At 42.2% G+C, this 18,476-nt stretch overlaps 1 protein-coding gene and 1 pseudogene across 1 annotated transcript in view; one reads left to right on the top strand and one right to left on the bottom strand.

Annotated features, from left to right (window-relative positions):
* The window catches only part of LOC106806073, a 13,153-nt gene extending 3,977 nt beyond the window's left edge, over positions 1 to 9,176 (top strand). Inside the window, exons 3-5 of the mRNA XM_014807924.1 lie at positions 6,308 to 6,546; positions 7,364 to 7,550; positions 7,834 to 9,176. Coding sequence (XP_014663410.1) covers positions 6,308 to 6,546; positions 7,364 to 7,550; positions 7,834 to 8,044 — 637 coding nt within the window. The 3' untranslated portion in view covers positions 8,045 to 9,176. The remainder of the gene's footprint in view (positions 1 to 6,307; positions 6,547 to 7,363; positions 7,551 to 7,833) is intronic.
* Positions 8,924 to 16,741, bottom strand: LOC106805732 (annotated as a pseudogene).
* Positions 16,742 to 18,476: the final 1,735 nt, after the last annotated feature.

The following is an 18,476-nucleotide window of genomic DNA, read 5'->3' as shown; positions in this document are numbered from 1 at the left end:
AGGGAGAGAGAGAGAGAGAGAGAAAGATAAAGAGAGGAGAGAGAGAGAGAGAGAAGAGAGAGAGGGATGAGACGAGAGAGACAAGAGGAGAGAGGAGAGGAAGAGAGAGACAGGCAGAGGAGAAGAGAGGAGAGAGAGGAGAGAATGGGAAGAGGGAGAGAGAGAAAGCGAACCGAGAGAGAAGGAAAGAGGAGAGATGAGAGAGAGAAAGAGAGGAGGAGAGAGACGAGAGAAGGAGAGAGAGAGGAGAAAGAGAGAGAGAGAGAGAGAGAGAGAGAGAGAGAGGAAGAGGGAGAAGTGAGAGAGACAGAGGGAGAGGAGAGAGAGCAAGACGACGGGAACGACTGACGTCGGTCGGTCTCTATAGGGTCATTGGCGCAGCTACAGGCGTATGTCAGCAGGACTTCTTTCCATTTAACCTTAAACTTCGCCGCCGACATAGCAAAGGAGACGTTACCAATGTTATCACGTTATATCGCGAAGTAGTTACGGTCATGAGCACTGAAACGATTAGGTGGCGTAGGGGGGGGGGGGGCGAGCTTGACATAGAGCGCTAGGGAGACAGGTAGTACTCACATCGATGATTCGAAACTGAGGGGAACTCCAAGATAACTATTTGCGCGGGACATGGTAGCTTAGTCGTAGTCGACAACTAACTAGCTATCATTTTCTATTTGATGGAACGATCCGTTTGTCTAAATGTATTAACGTATGCAGAGCAGAGGAGGCTGGATGAGAATAAGTGTTCATGTAGAGTAATGGCACTCTTCGTATGGGTATTTTTATTGCGTTCTCTGTTTATATAATTACGGTCGGAACCTATAGGACGATCTTATCAGAGAACATCTAGTGAACTATCAGTTCATTATGACGGCAAATTACAAAAGCTTTACGTGACCAGTTGCCCACGCGTCATGATTTTACCGGGGCTGGCTTGTTCTCATGGAATTAACCATCTGGTGGCATGACCATTTGAGCCGAAGCGCATAAAACCACGAGATGGAGTAGTAGATATATGTTGGGAGAGGCATAGTTAAGCAAATACATATTCACTCACTACGACAATCAAATTGATCTGCAAGCAAAAACGCACACGACGCAGCGCTGTGACGTGTGACGCGAAACTGGCTATGTTGTGGGTCACAAATACGCCCACGCACGAAGGACGCACGCACACACGCACGCGCGCACGGCACGCACGCAGCACGCCCGCGCGCGCACACACCAATCACAATCATACGTAATTTTATGTGATAAAAATGTGCACCGCGCCCGCCATCTGCGGAGCGAAGAAGTTAGCTAGTTCTAATGTTAAAGAATTGAGAGTAAAATAATTTGGCATGGATATATTGGCTATAGCAAAGCATGACGCGGTCATTATTGGCTGTAATACCTCTAATAATTATATTCACATCATACACTCTAATGTTAATGTAATTACTAAGTTTTCTAACTAAACTGTAAAGATCGTTCCTGGACTAAGCCGGTGAGTTAAATTTTACGTTAAGATACGTTGCTGCACAACACGCACCTATAAAATGAACGCAGCATATATACACGTAAGTTTTTGTTCTAAAAATGTTTTTTATAGGTGCTATGTTCTAGAATCGTACTTAAAAGCTGAGAGCTGACCAGTTTTGTGTTTTAAGCTGTAGGATATGTTTACCAGTTCTTTCTTTAAGTAAGAAGCGAAGTTTTGTTCTGCAGAGATATCCGTTTTAATGCGGGGTTGCTGTCTCCTTCCTTATCCGGGGAGTAAAATAAAATTTACAAAGGATTATTCAAATATATCTGTCGCCAATTGCATGCTCGAGCCCACAGGACAACACACACACACGCGAGCGCCGGCGCGGGACGCACGCCAGCACGGCACGCACGTGACGGCACGCACGCAGGCACACGCAGCGCAGGCACGACGCACGCACGCGACGCTCCGCACACACACAACACACACCACAACACACACACCACACCACACACACACACACACAGCACTCACACACAATCACCCACACCAGTCACACACTACAGCACACACCACACACACACACAATACACACTCACACAGCACACACAACACACACACACACACAACACACCGTATTACTATATAATATAGTATATATTAATATATATCATGTATAATTATATCGGTGCCGTCCAATTAGAACGGCAATATTCAGCTGGTATGTCAGCGTGCACTAGCGAAATGTACAGATACGCCTAACCCGAAATGTGGACTTCCTGTAGGATTTTAAGATACTGCTGAAATATTTCCACAACCATTTTTTGTCTATGGGACTTTGGCGACACCACACGTACGATTCTCTACAAGTCTTGTGCCACACGGAATCTACGTCATGTATTTTCATCAGCTACGCCATTCTTATCGTAGCATTCAGGTTCGGTACTGTATGGAATAGAGAAGTGTTGCGAACAGGCATGGACGTCTATTTATTTTAGTCTTTGCTCTGAATCCTACGTCCTAGCGGTGAGTGAGTGTGCAGTGTGCTTCTAAAAGCATCTAGGACATTTGTTTGCTAGTAAAGGAGAATAAATCAATAGGTGACCTCGACCAAATACTTCGCCGTGTGTTAATTTTCTCCATTGAGATCGCAGCCGTCAAAATTTGTCGGTTGTTCGTGCTTGTGTTCCATCCACTCTTTCCAAAGCGCGTCTGTCTACGACTACCCATGATCTAATTTTAGCGGGCTTATTCACACACTCTTACATGAAATGTTTTCGTTTACTTACAGTTGCAATGTGCCGAACTGTCGACAGACTGTGTTCATTGGAAAATGTCCCACTTTTTACAAAATACATACGCAACGGTTGAGAAAGGCCGATAAAGCTGGATATTTGAAATATACCGGCAGGACTGCGGAAAAAACATATAATTTAACAGTTATCATTCCGATGCGCAATGTTGTCTAGGATGAATATCTACTCGGCGATTTTTCACCATTCGACACGGCAATTTGCAAGTAAGTGCACACGCTAATTTTATAAAACACTAAAGCAACCAATTTCTTATTGAAAAGCAGTTCGCCGTACAAAATACACGCAATACTAAATTAATTCAATCATTAAGTACCGCGATTTACCAGCTGTAATGTATGTCTTGTAATGCAGGTTCTAGCGATAAATACACCTAAATCAGCGCGGACAATCACCCCAGCATACAAATAACAACGGACAACCCCCCTTGTACAATTACTCCATGCATAACACTCGAAAGTTATCCCCTCTTGGGCCAATCTTTCCCGGGCACGGTTACCACCGACTATCATCCCGGGACATTAGCCCGCGTTCACACGTAGCTCAGGAATCCGCGTATTTTAGCGTTCACACGAGCAAATACGCCCGGTCCAAGATAATTACGCGCGTATCTAAACAGATCATTATTTTATTGTTAAATATCGTGGCTTCCAGACCCCGAATAATTTGCCGTGCGTTGGAGAAATACCGGATCTCTGGACCGCGCATTTCCGACGTGTTGACGACTAAAAACCGGAATTTCTGAAGCGACGTATTTTATAGGACTTGGTCGCCACTCGACCAGTTCCAGTGTCAAACGCGGTGGGAAGCTGTCGAGCGCGGACGCGTCTATTTTTATTCGGCAGTTGTGTGCGAATTGCACTTGTTATCTCGATGTTCGCTTCGATTGTTTAAAAGGCTTGCTACCGCATTGCTCGCAATAACCGTATTTCTGTAGCGCGAATCAGGCGTGTGACACCGGGGCTCGGCTGCGTATTTGTCTCAGATTCGGTATTCGGCAATACCGTATTTCATAAATACGAGGTCTCGTGTGAACGAGGCTAATTACCCCTTGGAGAATCACCCCGGGACAATTACCATATGGACAATCACATCCGGACAATCGCCCCTCCCCCACTCTATTACGACCTGGGCAATTACACCCCCAGACAATCATCCCCCGGACAACCACCCACTACACACACCTCCATCCTAATCGCCCCTGGATAATTACCTCCAAGGGGTTTAGTTTTATTTATTTTACGATCATTGTGTGGAATTTAATTTCTCGCAAAAACACATTTTAGAATGAAAAATATTATTTCGATTTTTTTTTATATATAATATTTATCTTTAATTTAATGTAAAATAGCTAAAATAATATTATATTCGATATATTCCTTGGAAATGATCATTTGTAAGACGATTGTAAAATATAATAATTTTTTCACTTATTTATTCATCATCATCTTTGAGCGAAAATGTGAGGTTAGGTGGCGCGGAAGGTGCGCTCACATACAGGGGTTCACTTCAACTATCAAACGATAATAAATCAATAATGTCACATAATTAACAATAAATAGCTACACCTAAGCAATCGCCCATAGGGTGAACGACATGGGCGTATTGTTGCCCAGTGGTTTGTCGTGGGGGTATTGTCTGACAGGAGTATGTTCGCTGTGGGATATTATCTGACAGGAGTTTGTTCCGTGGCGTAATTGTCTGACGAAGTAGTTGTTTGTGGGGGTAATTTCTCTGACAGGGAGTTGTTCGTGGGGGGGGTAATTGTTTGACAGGGAGTTTGTTATCTTCAGTGGGTAATTGTCTGGACAGTAGTTGTGTAGGGGGTATTCTCTGACAGGGAGTTGTTCCGTGGGGGGTACGGTAATTGTGTGCAAGTAGTTGGTCCGTTGGGATCTTCTCTCGTTCGGGGGTAATTGTCTGACATGTAGTTGTTTCGTTGGGGGTATTCTTTCTAAGGAGTTGATTCGTGGGGTAATGTTTTGACAGGAGCTGTTCCGCGGGGGTAATTTGTTCCGGCAGTAGTTGTCCGTGGGGAAGATTGTCCGGCAATGTAGTTGGTCCGTGGGAAGATGGTCTGGCAGTAGTTGTCCGTGGACGATTGTCCGGCAGTAGTTGTCCGTGCTAATTGGCGGACGGTAATTTTCCGGCCAGTAGTTGTCCGTGAGGTGATTGGTCCGGCCAGTAGTTGTCGTGGGGGGTGATTGTCTTGACAGTAGGTCTGTCGCGGGTGGCCCGAGAATTTGTCCGGCAGTAGTTGTCGTGGGTGGTAATTTTCTGACCGTAGTTGTTTGTGGCCGGTAATTGTTGACAGTAGTTGTCCGTGGACGGTAATTTGTTCCGGCCGTATGTTTGTTTCGCGGGCGACCGGTAATTGTCTGCAGTAGTTGTCCGTGGGGGTATTATTGTCTGGACCAGTAGTTGTCCGTGGGAGGTAATGTCCGACACGTAGTTGTCCGTGGCTGTAATTTTCTCGACATGTAGTTGTTCGTGGGGGGTTACATTGTCTGACAGCTAGATGTCCGTAGGGGTATTTTTTCTGACAGTAAGTTTTCGTGCGGGTAATTTGTTGACAGTTAGTTGGCCGTTTGGCGGTAATTTTCTGACAGTAGTTGTTCGTGGGGTAATTGTCTGACAGTAGATTGCCGTGGGGGTATATTGTATTGATAGTTAGTTTGTTCGAGGGGGTAATTGCCTGGACAGTTTCATAGTTGTCCGTGGAGAGTGATTTCCTTTCATACACATATTTTTGAACAGTGTCCAAACTGTTTAATGCAATTTTTGCTACTTAATTAAACGGGACATGTATTTGCATCGCCACCGCCGCCACCGCCACCGCCACCGCTACCCCCGCAAAAGGGAGAGCGAGCAAGAGAAATAAGGAGTGTGTTGTGTGTGTGTAGTGCGTGTGTGTAAATCGCCGTGTGTGTGTGTGTGTGTGTGTGTGTTGGTGTGGGTGTGTGGCTTGTGTGTGTTGTGGTGTGTGCGGGCGTGTGCTGTGTGCGAGAGAGAAAGAGAGATGTAAACATTTCCTTCATAGTTCCGGAAAGTGCCATTCTTGTTAAACATGCATTTGTTGTATGAGCATAGCTGTAACAGTTGAATATATTCTGGAATGTTTCAATAAAACCTAAGAAATATTCTGGAACAATTGGCTATAATCGTTGCCATCATAGACTTGTGAGTCATCTAAATAGATATTAATCCTGTACTTAGAATAGTTGGGTCAATCATATCATCGCCCATTAAGACAACCCAGACATTGCGATGCATACGCTCCACATTGGTACAAACGCCCGCCTCGCACTCACCCCACACACTGATCTGCACTAGGTGCGAATGAATGCATAGCCCATAGCGATTGCCTCGCCCCATCCGGCACCCTGCTATCGTGAAAGCTGCCGGCATGATCCGGTTCTGGGTCGCTACCTAACTCTTCTGCAAAGCATGATAGAAATCGCTAGCCGATAAATTGCGGATATTATTCTATATGATGTGCGTGTAACTATAGTGTGTTGTTTTTTTGCAGTAACTTTGAGAAGGCCAACAAGTGCATACGCATCATCATCAAAGATGTTGTCGGCTGCAAGGATACCGATTTGATATATCCACCTCATGAAAGATTATTTTACTACATGATGTCGGGTTACCCGACAATTATCCACAAAATTAACTTCCGTGAACTGTACTTCCTTGCGGATGCCGTGCTTGCTGTCGCACGAGAGGCATGTGGAACTAAACCGTTTTCTCTACTAACAACTCCAGGGGGTAAGTAAAGAGAGTAGGTGAATGTAACAGCGCTAAACAAGCTCTTAGCAATGGACCGATGTTTATTTTGTTGTGGTAATTGGTGTTAATTTTTGATGACAAGGTTCAGCTTATTATATACCAACCTTAAGGCGAGAAATTTTTATTTTGTTGGTTTACAGATCCGCCGACCCGAATTTTCAAGAAAAACGAAAAAAAATAAAAATTGAAAATTTGTATTTTTTTATTCCCGCCGACCTTGTCTCTAAGAAATATGAATAAACATTTCATAAACAAATAGTTTATAATAAAAGTAAAAATAATTATAAGTTGAGTTTTGTTTTCATTTAGTTTTTTTTTTTTTTACCCTACCGACTCAACAACAACAACAAAAATTCTGTAAACCAACAAAATAAAAAATGGTGGCCTAAAAATTCAAGGCAGTGATATATATGAAGGCAATCAAAGAGTGATGTATGGATGATAATTCTTCCTCACTTTACTTGGAAATTCTTGCAGTTACATAATTTTCAGCAACACCTCCTCATAAAATAACGCGACTTGGAAAATGCACAAAAACTCCCTCTATGTGCATACACGTATATGTTTCACTCTCTGCATGTTTAAGCACTTTTGCTGGTCGCAATAGATCAACAAAGTAGCCGTATATCGCTGTGGCTCATCGTTGCATTTCATATATATTCAACATCACGAAGTGCTTTACTGATTGTCTCGTAGGCTTCGTCGGTTGAATAGATTCTGTTAGCGATAGAACCCATGTTATTGTTTATAATTATACAGGTTATAGTTTTGACACTTTTGTTTTATTTTGATGAAGCGTTGGAAGCCGCTCAGTGCGTTTCAAATTCGTTCGACGCCATATTCGGACGACGGTACTATCAAGGTTCTCCTGACACTGACCTACGACGACTAAACAGCTTGGTCGATCTTCAAATTATGGCAACCAAGCTAATGGCCATCGATCTTAACATGGATGGTAAACCGTTAAAAGAGCACCAGTGCCAGTAAGTATCATCTTTCGTCTAGACTCGTTGGGCCTTCATTGTTTCGTAGTTGCTAGCTGCTAATTTAGCCTATTTTGCATTAGGCGATTTTCACCGGCGATTGAGTCGCCCGACTGAGTCGCCCGATAAAATCGCCTAGTGTGTACGGCCCTTAAGTCCGGCCCTTAAGTAAGTCCGGCCCTTAGTCCGGCCCTTAAATCCGGCCCGTAAGCCATGCGAAACTGAATGGGATCCTCGCCGAGGTAATCAATAATACTAACGGCAGTACATTTCTTTCTTGCAGATCACTCGCAGAGGTTTTGGGCGGTTTAAACAAGATGTTCACCCACTCCAGCTGCGAGCAATTAAAAACCCAAATCGCCAAAGCCGGCTCTACATTAGTTAAAAATTTGTGTGCGACTGTGCCAGTATCACTAAGTTCCGCAGCAGACGATAACAGCGTCATTAGCATTTGGTTGATGCTAACCGGTGCTATCGCTTCTCATTTGTGGTAAAATGGTGAGCACCCGCGTTCGCGAAAAGAGTTTTGTTCAGTATCATCATAAAAAAACTAGCTATAAAAATAAATCACTGTACCTTGTGAACTCAACTATTGAAGTCGGGCAGAAGGCTGCTTCGCGAATCAATCACTGGCACGTTGCAGCGCACACCGAAAGGTCAGTCACCAACTAAGTTGCATTAGCTTCTGATGAGCGAATTCATATTTTTTCCTCTTTGATGCCGGTAAATATTAATCACGCATGATCGTGTATTTTTCATCAATAGAAAATCGTTTCGATTCTCGCATATGAAGGATTTTTCACTCAAAAGGGCCGGAAACACTAGGCGATTAAATCGGGCGACTAAATCGGGCGAATCAATCGCCGGTGAAATCGCCTAGTGTGTCTACTCAATCGCCGCCGATTTAGTCGCCCGATTTCGTCGCCCGATTTAATCGCTTAATCATAATAAATGATCATATATAAATATCATGTTTAGATAAGTCATTTCAATTCGATGACTATTCCTTTTTAAAAGTACTGTTATTACTTCCTTATACTGTGCAACAGCCCATTTTTAGGTTGATTAGGTTATTTGGGTTGTTTTAGTTTGTTTAGGTTAGATAACCAGGTTATTTTTGAACAGGACTCATCATATGATAAGATATGACTCTGGTAGATTATGGGAGAAACAATGGTGCGATGATAGTAGCGCATCTACCCATAGCTTGTATAATATACAGTTATATAAATAACATCCAAAAACGGAGATTTCATCATTTATATTGTGAAAAGGCGAATGAAACAGATCGACGAATGAACCACGAATTGATCTGGAAATTGTATGTGATGATATATCTGCCAATTTAGATAATTCTCGTAAACGTGATCGACGCTGGCATTAGTTTAGCTTATTGATGGTGTCAGATAGGATGTACTAGCCTCTCAAGAGATCAGTCTAATCATTGTGTTGCCTGCAAACAATGTAGATAGCCTGGACGATAAATAAACTATAGTAAATATTTTCTCGTATGCTATTAGATTTAAAGGTGACCAGTCTTTTGACGTCTTTCACGCACCGCGCATTAAACAGCTGGGTATATTAACCCTTTACCTAATATTAACCCTAGTAAAGCATGTAATTATATTAGCGTTGTTCCTTGCAATTTCTTACGTAGACTGTAATCTAGTTTTGCTAACAAAGTAGCTTACACGTCACGTGATATATATGTATGCGCTGTGGAAAAATATGGCCGCTCCGACGAACTATCGAGACACCTAGATTATTGAAACATTTCTTTAAAACAATATGGACGAGTTACATTTCTTGCATTCGCGTTTGTCTTATTTTCTGTACCTGGTTATAGGTAGTTGAACAGAACAAAAAATACATCACAAACGGATTGTGAAGATAGGTTATCATAGACATTAACCTGCCGTCAATGAATTACCGACAGATTATCCACACCGCCGATTTCGTTCGGAAGGATAAAAACGAACATTTTTTCCCAGGCTGCATTAGCCACACCAACAGTCGTACTTCTCCGGCTGTCCGAGCTGTGAAGTCTGTCAGAGGTCGATCTCGGCCTTGTGCCGAACATCGCAAGTTGGATCGTGTCATTATCATTGATTATGCCATGTTCTGTAATGTCTACCCCCGTCTGCTCGTCTTCCTCGCTCATGCGAAGCCCCATCGTCTTATCGATGAGCTGATGCGATACAAAAAAAAACATACTGTTTAAAAACAACGATAAAAGTGGGTGTCGAAATACATGATTTGATGGTAGAATTACTAAAACATGAAAGAAGTACCCAACTGGCTTACTGAAATTTGGTCGCGATCCCATGACGGTTAAGGGAAATTGGGTATTCATGGCATCATTTTTTAGATAACGTGTTGTTTTATTAGAAAAAAAACTAATAACAATTGGTGTAAATTAGATACAACGCCCCCTTTCATTTCTTTCCGACAACAATTTGTATACCGTAGTTCATATCTACGCCTAATAAACTATAATTGGTTTTCGAATATAGAAATTTTTTTCTGAAATTTAGAACGTTTTAGGAAATGACCGATGGCAATGTATATGGCGCATTTATAAAACACAATAGTTTAGAAAATAAAAAAACATTGTTGGGCAATTGAAAGTAAAAGAAGTTTCAGTTTGCGCTATCCACATCAATCTGATTTATATCGACCTAAACGGAATTGATATAAATTTACATAATGCGAACGCGTAAGTACCGAAGTGCGTTTTCTTACAAGCAAAAATATTTTGAAATCTGTAACATTGTTAATAGACTTACATTCTATTTAAATATGCAATTGTTCTTTATAATTGGACCCAGAATATTACTCACAAAGAGAAGAATGAGCGTCAGCAGAGCGCTGTACGTACAAATGCAGACGCACGCAAAAAACTTGGACTCCGAGTAGGTAGAATCCTCCGCCGTGAAATAGTCCCGCTCGGCCGTGTGTTAGTCTGCGCAGTGTCTCATTGCTGGCGAACAAGCCGACAGCGACCATGCTCCACACGCCAGCAACACCATGCACGGAGACAACATTCACCGGATCGTCTGACAAAGCAACAACGAACGCGCATATTTTAGTCATTACATGTTTTGCAAGCGAAGTCTCTTGTTGTATGATGCAACAACGCAACGACGACATGGTGACGGCAAAACGAAAAGAACGACGACAAAACAGAAGGACGGACAGAATACACGGAAAAGGTCAAACGAACGACAACATTTCTAAAGCATGCCACAGCGTTTTGACTAGAATTGACTGGATGAATGCAACACTTGCCTATGTGTATGGCATCCAATAACGGTATTGCCAAAAGAGCAAACAGACTTCCCAATGCGCCAATGATAATCGCCTCCCATGGTCTGCATACGGCGCAGCATGCTATATAAAAAACGTTGAATTAATAATGTTTTTTTATGAAACCATATTTCCCATGTTGGTATATGGTTAGCTGCAAAGACAAAGAGGTAAATTCTGGTTGTGACGACGGCAAAAGTTGGGCCGCCGCGGTCAACAGAAGGCGTTTTTTTGATGCTCCTCTGTGATAACATTTAGAATGGCTTAGCCTAAGTCTATGCCAATGACTGGTGGATTTACATTAAAAATGTTGACACACATCGGCTGTTCTACTAATATAAAAAACGAGCAGGGCCGTAGGCTGAGCAAATTCCTGGGGGGGGGGAGCAAATTTCATGACTGAACTGTGTAATGATGAGGGACGGGCGCAGCTCTTGACCGACGTCCATAGTGTGGTGGGGTGGGTCTGACACAAGGCTTTCACGGATAAGTGACCAAAAAAATCTTTACAAAATAAAGCCTTTTTAGGTGTATTTTAATTTTGCTCCAAAATCGAGGGGGCAGTTGCCCCCCTTGCCCCCACAAGCTACGGCCCTGAGAGAATGAGAGAAATAATACAGAAGGGAACATTGCGCGTCCACGCGGAAAATAATATCCCGCGAATTAAGAGTTTGCGCAGGGCATAAATAATAACATTATTATTATATACAGCTCAGTAGCTGACTCCATAGGTGTCATATATTCTTGCTAGAATTAACTCGTGACAACCATGTTTTGGAAGTTTCGCCAGTCTACAGATAAACAAAAAGGTGCGTTTCTTGATACTACTCGGGTCCGTGTGTGCATGTGTGATGGACATTTGCACAGACGCTTAGATGCGACAATAAATCTATTAGTAGGTTGTACTATGTGTTATCTGATTCATTATTTAGTTAATAACGCAATGTGATTTATTTATATTAATTAATTAATTTTACTAGTTTTATTAGATTATTACCCGTTGTTCCTACGAGTGAGCCAAGAATTCCGTTGATTAGTTGAGAAATATCGTACAGTCCTCTGTTAGTTACGACACTATGGAAGGCAAATGCAGTGGGCAATTAAAACAGGTTACGAACTGCAGCGGAAGTTTTAATCAGGAAGATAATCTGTGTAATCATATCACATTTTGAATTTTACAATGTCGAAAAAGAATCTTTGTTGTAAATGGCACATTTTACATTAACCAACAAATCTATGCCAACAATTGTTTCGGGCTGCCGTTTCAATAACATTTTGTACCGCCCTTTTTGCGAGTTTATTAAAAAGAGACGCACCACCACACGCACACGAGCACGCGTACGCACGCGCTTACGCTTACGTACACGCGCGCGCGGACACACGAACACGCAAACGCACAAGCTCATGTACACGTACATGCGCGTACGCACGCAAGATAATATAATTGTTAATCGAACTGCTTCATCTTTAGCAGCTGACTACCAGATCTGTAATTATGTAAATAATGAATCATCACCTGTACAATATTGCGACAATGCCTCAACCCACGGACGCATTAATTGTAGTAACGGCAGACCTGGATGAAATGAATAGAGATGAGTAAAAAGAGCTGAAGTTTCTGTAATTGATATACGTATGTTGATATAATAATTGATAATGCACATATACAATATAGTATAAATTGATGCAAGGGTCGGCAACCTATTTTGGACAGGGGCCAGAGACAGATGTGTCCCTCGAATAGCAGGTCATGATTTAAAAACTAATAAGCAAACAATTATAAAAAAGCATTTAATTAATAGTAAATAATAGTTTTAATAAACCCCATCAGCAATGATATTTCAATAAATAAGTACTCCATTGAATGATATGAGCAATCAGTTAGATAAGGTAGAATTTGAAGTTAAGAAGAATTAAGTTAGAAAATTAGAGAAAATAATAATTTTCAAATTTATATTTTGTTTAATTGTTCAATTATTTGTTAAAGGCTATTACGGAGTTGACAGATTACACTGGCGGGCCGTGTGTTGCCGACCACTGACATGTACCACTATTTTATAACATATTCCATTATTTTATAACATATTCCACTATTTTATAACATATTCCACTATAATTTTATAACATATTCCACTATTTTATAACATATACCATTGTTTTGTAACATATTCTACTGTTTTATAACATATAACGCTGTTTTGTAACATATACCACTGTTTTATAGCATATTCCACTGTTTTATAACATATTCCACTGTTTTATAACAAATACCACTGTTTTATAAAATATGCCACTGTTTTATAACATATGCCACTACTTTATAACACATGTCACTGCTTTATAACATATGTCACTGCTTTATTAGCAACATATTGTACCTGGTGGTTAGTTTCCATTTTTGTCCCGAAATTCCAAAGGTACTACCGCAGTTGAAGCCCAGCCACCCCCACCTATAATAAAAAAAAGCAAAGATCGAAACTTGACCCGCGCTATCGCTTGTCTATACCTAATCGCATTTCGATAGCTAACTTAGCCGTATTATTATTTTTAGAAACGATCATTCTCTTCGTGGTAGTAATATCACAAACTCACGACTTAACATTAAGTGTTGAGTGCGCACATTCACGTTTTTTATAGAGTAAATAGCGTCCAAAGCATACCGCATGGCGGCGCTGCATCGCTGTTACACCTAGAGTCTCTGTATATAGGGACTCTAGTTACACCACAACACCAGCCAGCACGGGCTCCCGACATTATTCTCAACTTTGTATACTACAAACCTCCCATTAAAACAGAGAATGAGCATCCAAACGAACACTGTCACATCGTTAGTAGCCTCAGACCTTGCTTTCAAATGCATATATAATCAGGGGTTAATAATGACAAATTATTGGTTAATTTAATGGTTAATTATTGGTTAATAATTAACCAAAAATGGTCAATTTAATAATTTGTTATTATTAACCCCTGATATAATGCATATAAACGTCCGTGGCATTTATAACGGTGTTCAACGACAATATACGACCTCAACACGATCTATGGTGGACTACCTGCACATACTTTTTTTTAATAAAAAAGTTTTTAATAAAAAGTTTTTGCGATGTGACCAATAAATTGTGTGCTATTCTCAAATTCACCGTTGAAACTTTAGATTGCATATATTGTTAAATACCCAGCCGCGGTCAGGGACTAATCACGAGCGAGACAACTAGCAGAACGTAAATTATTGTTGCGCTTGTAAAGCCAAAGCTGATAAAATTAACGACTGCAGTGTTGCGATTGCAGCGCATCTGTATATGAAGTCACATAATATGCAGGTAAGCTATTCACTGTCATTGAGTAAACAGCACGAGCGAGATACGTACTGTAGCAGCTCATTGCTGCAGGACGCATGTCGAGCCATCAATAAGATATCTTACAAGCATCGCGCCTGCAATGTCGGAGTGTTGTGACAGTGTGGCGCGATGATGAGATAATACGACAGCGAATAACACCGCGATGCCGATGGCTTGATATGTCAGGCCCACACTGAGCTACACACACAGCGCGCACACACGCACGTACGCACGCACACACACACACACACACACAACACACACACACAACGCGCGCGCGCACACACACACACACACACCACGTACGCACGTACGAACGCACACACACACACACGTACGCACGTACGGACGCACACACACACGCACGCTACGAGCGGCGCGCGCGCGCACACACACACACACACACACCCACATCACACACACAAACACCACACATACACACACACACACACACACAACACACACACACACACACACACACACACACAACATACACATCAATTATATATATATATATATATTATATACATATATAATGATATATAGTGGAATAGTTGATAGATGCAGAGACGGATGTGGGACATGCATAAATATTACGATCGCAACATCGCGTTCCCATGCACGCTACGTATCGAACATCGTAATATGCGCGCATACCTGAAAACGTTTAGTTATATAAAGGCCGAACGGAAGGTAACTGCTTAGAAGCCTACTTTACATACCCGGCTACTTTTAACACTTTTTCTAGATTACTTCGCCAAGAGAGAAGATCAAGATTATACTTTCTAGATTACCAGAGCATGTATAATTAAAATGAGCGCGTTCGTCGGCAAGCACATCTCCGGTCGGCTCCTGCCGCGATCGTAGCGCCCCATGCGGGGCCTCAGCACGCACGTTGCCACCAGCCCCGCCGTAGCGCCAACCAGGTGCACCGCCCCGGCGCCGGCGATGTCGACGACGCCCATCCGGTAGAGGAAGCCGGCCTCACGCCAGATCCACGACGTCGGCATGCAGTAGACGACCGTGTTGACGAACGAGAAGACGCTGTAGGCAGAGAGCCGCGTGCGCTCGGCCATCGCCCCGGAGACAATCGTCGTCGCCGTCGTCGAGAACGACAGCTGGAAGACAAACTTGGAGAAGGTGATGCCCATCGCGTCCGGCTCGGCGTTAACGAAGAACTCGCCGGATCCGCAGAACGGGTTGCTGCCGGGTCCATCGCCGAACGCCAGAGCGTAGCCGAAGATCCAGAACGCCATTCCGCCGAAGACGACATCGACGACGTTCTTCACCATGCTGTTCACTTCGTTTTTTTTTGCGCGTGACGGCCCCGGACTCTAGTCGGGGCGGAAGCCAAAACCTGCTCAAAGAAAAAAAAATGGCGTCGGGGAAGAACGTAGTATATGCCTATAATCGTGTGCGGGTCGAATATGGCGAGCCATGGTTCAATTTTGCCTATAATACTCGGAGGAAGTTTTACATGTTCTGTGAATCAGTTGGAACGTTAACCACATGAATTTCACCCGACATAAGAAATATATATCACCAGTAGCAATATATTCGTTGCAAAACCTCACTTATTTGACTTCAAAATCGCTCGATTTTAGATACCACCCTATGTGGTAATGTGATGTGCCTAAAAGTGATGTGCTATTGTCCTATGGCAGATGTGCATAATGCAAACGTTTAACATATATTACACTAATGACTATCACGATGAACCGCTCCCCATCGTCTCCGATAACAAGCTCTTACTTCTATATTCGAAACAGGCGCATCTTACTAACAGACCGCCAGTAGAATATGAAAGCAGGTTGAGAATATGATAGTCGTAATGTATTGCGTGAATCTTTCGTGTGAAGGGCGACGAAATATGTTTTGCAGTAATTGCGGAGCAGTTTATACGGTTTCTCAATTGCGTACACCGTGATGCAGAGCCACAATATAATGTGACGCACTTGCTTCTGTCCTCCACGAATTGTATTTCTTGAGAGTTTGCACGCCTCCGGTGTGCAAGCTGCCAGAGCAATTACCGATAAGCCTTATGCCCCTATAACCCCGATACCTTTATAATACCGTCGTCGCCTTCGTCGTCATGTATACACGCACTGTTACGTGTTGTTCGTCTAACTACGTACTGACGGTTGTGCTACGTAATCTAAATAAGTTTCTTTCAAATAATTAAAATGTAAGAAAAGTAAAACATCGGACGGTTACTTCGTCGTGGTATGAGAGGCTCTACGCACTCGCCATAGCATCACTTGTCAATTCATATATAGCATATACACGAAGCATTACTTACAACTATATGAAATTTGTTCAGTGTAATAGCAGCCGTGAATTATAGCTCGATTGCTCACCTGACTGCATGGTGAATATGATGAAGGAGCTAGTGAGAATCCAGGTAATGTCATCCCAGCTTAAGTCGTGCACACTCCGTAGACTGTTGTCTGGGTGTGTTGTACCTTCATCATCTGGTCTCTCCGTGAATAGACTTTCCGAGATGTTACACCAGATGACATATCGACCCTCTGTCAGGTTGTCGCACATCTTTTCATACATCGACTATAACAGGTAAAAGTCCGAGTATTTGCAACTCATCGGTGACACCTGTCAGTATATTGCATACGGTGCTATCACTGCAAAGATGTCACGGCAAGCATACATGGCGCGTATACCAGCGCCGCTGTTCAAGCAATATCATTGGTAAACAATTGTGTAAGCATTACAGCCATAATGGGATACTGCATATCCTGCATAGGATGACTGCATATCTGAATCACGATTTCGTAAGTGTAGTTATCACACTAATCAAGCTATAAGAACCTAACACATAAAAACATAAAAAGCTACTTGAAAAAAAAACACAGCTGTAACTTTCTTCATGTGAAGAAATGATGGCAACTATGCAAATTCAATAAAAAAAAAACTCGTTATTTAAAGTTATATAGGTAGGTACTTGCTATATTGTTATTTAATATATACATTTTAATGAGCAAATATACTGAAGGTAATAGCAGATTAAATAGAGCATTCGTATTCATCCGACAAAACACAATCATGCTGCAACCGTACGTTCGGAGTGAGAAGTAGTCATAATTGATGCAATACCAGTTATGTATCCAGATAATAGTACTCACGATTGTCACCACTCGAAAAAGAGACTGGCATCCCAGCCATTAAAATATTGACGTAAAACGTAGAGAATATTAAACGCACTCGTTACATCCTGAGTGATACTTGTCCAGAATCGAACGCAAATCGTGGCCGGACGGTCGCTGTAGAGGCGGGCACCACGTGATCACTCATGTGTAGTCTCTGTTCACTTATAGTTCTTACTGACTATGGGTTGACCACAGTGAGTGCAGTGAATTATCACACGAAAGTTGAGCTGTTACACATATTGTCACACTCGTGACACACGAGCATTTATACACTTCATTGCGCAAATCCCTTCCCTAGCCGATTTTACTAGATGCGTATGCAATAAATCGTGCACTAAAATTGCGAAAAAAAGTTTCCCGTTCTATAATAGCAGGCGCATGCAGTTCTCGATCCGGAAACGTATCCCGTTTAATGTGTACTGAGAACAAGATGCAGTGAGGGCCGACTGTGACAAATCTCGCGAAAGCTGATCCGACGATGAATCGATCGATATACGCGGCCGCATGCAGGCGACCCTCGCACGGGCGTCCTGCAGTCGACACGAGCACCGTAGCTCTGTAGCCAGGTCGCGTCCCCAGACTCACGCTCCCACCAAAGGAAGTTATATATAACAACACTGACATATGCAGCTCCTTGCTCCCACCGAGCCCGCCCCCCCCCCACGAGACGTAAAGAGACATGGGACCAACCTATCCTAGCCAGCGTCTCCTGCGCCACCGTTAGATCGCACGCCGGTACGACAAAGTTCCACTAATATATATATATATATATATATATATATATATATATATATATATTATATATATTGATCAGTAAAAAGTTCTCTGGCACTACGCATTTTCGTTGTTTTGCAGTTTGAATTTAACGTTTCTGAGGCGTTAACGTATCAGAGCACGTTGCGCTCGTGTCTTCACGCTCGCAATAAATACTAGACGATACAGCTTTAAATAAAAGGAATTGAACATATTTTTAAAATATATACTGCTTTATTATTACTATTCATTATTATCCGTTTTAATTCACGTGTTTTGCATGTTTATTTCAATATAATTTAAATACGACAGTCGTTAAACTGTAATATCACTATAAATTTTCTTCAAATTTTGTTTGTAGAAAGAAA

Source organism: Priapulus caudatus, unplaced genomic scaffold, assembly GCF_000485595.1.
Source record: "Priapulus caudatus unplaced genomic scaffold, Priapulus_caudatus-5.0.1 Scaffold7, whole genome shotgun sequence".
Taxonomy (NCBI): domain Eukaryota; kingdom Metazoa; phylum Priapulida; class Priapulimorpha; order Priapulimorphida; family Priapulidae; genus Priapulus; species Priapulus caudatus.
Note: the sequence above shows the minus strand (reverse complement) of the source record. Positions and strands in the feature narration are given on the sequence as shown.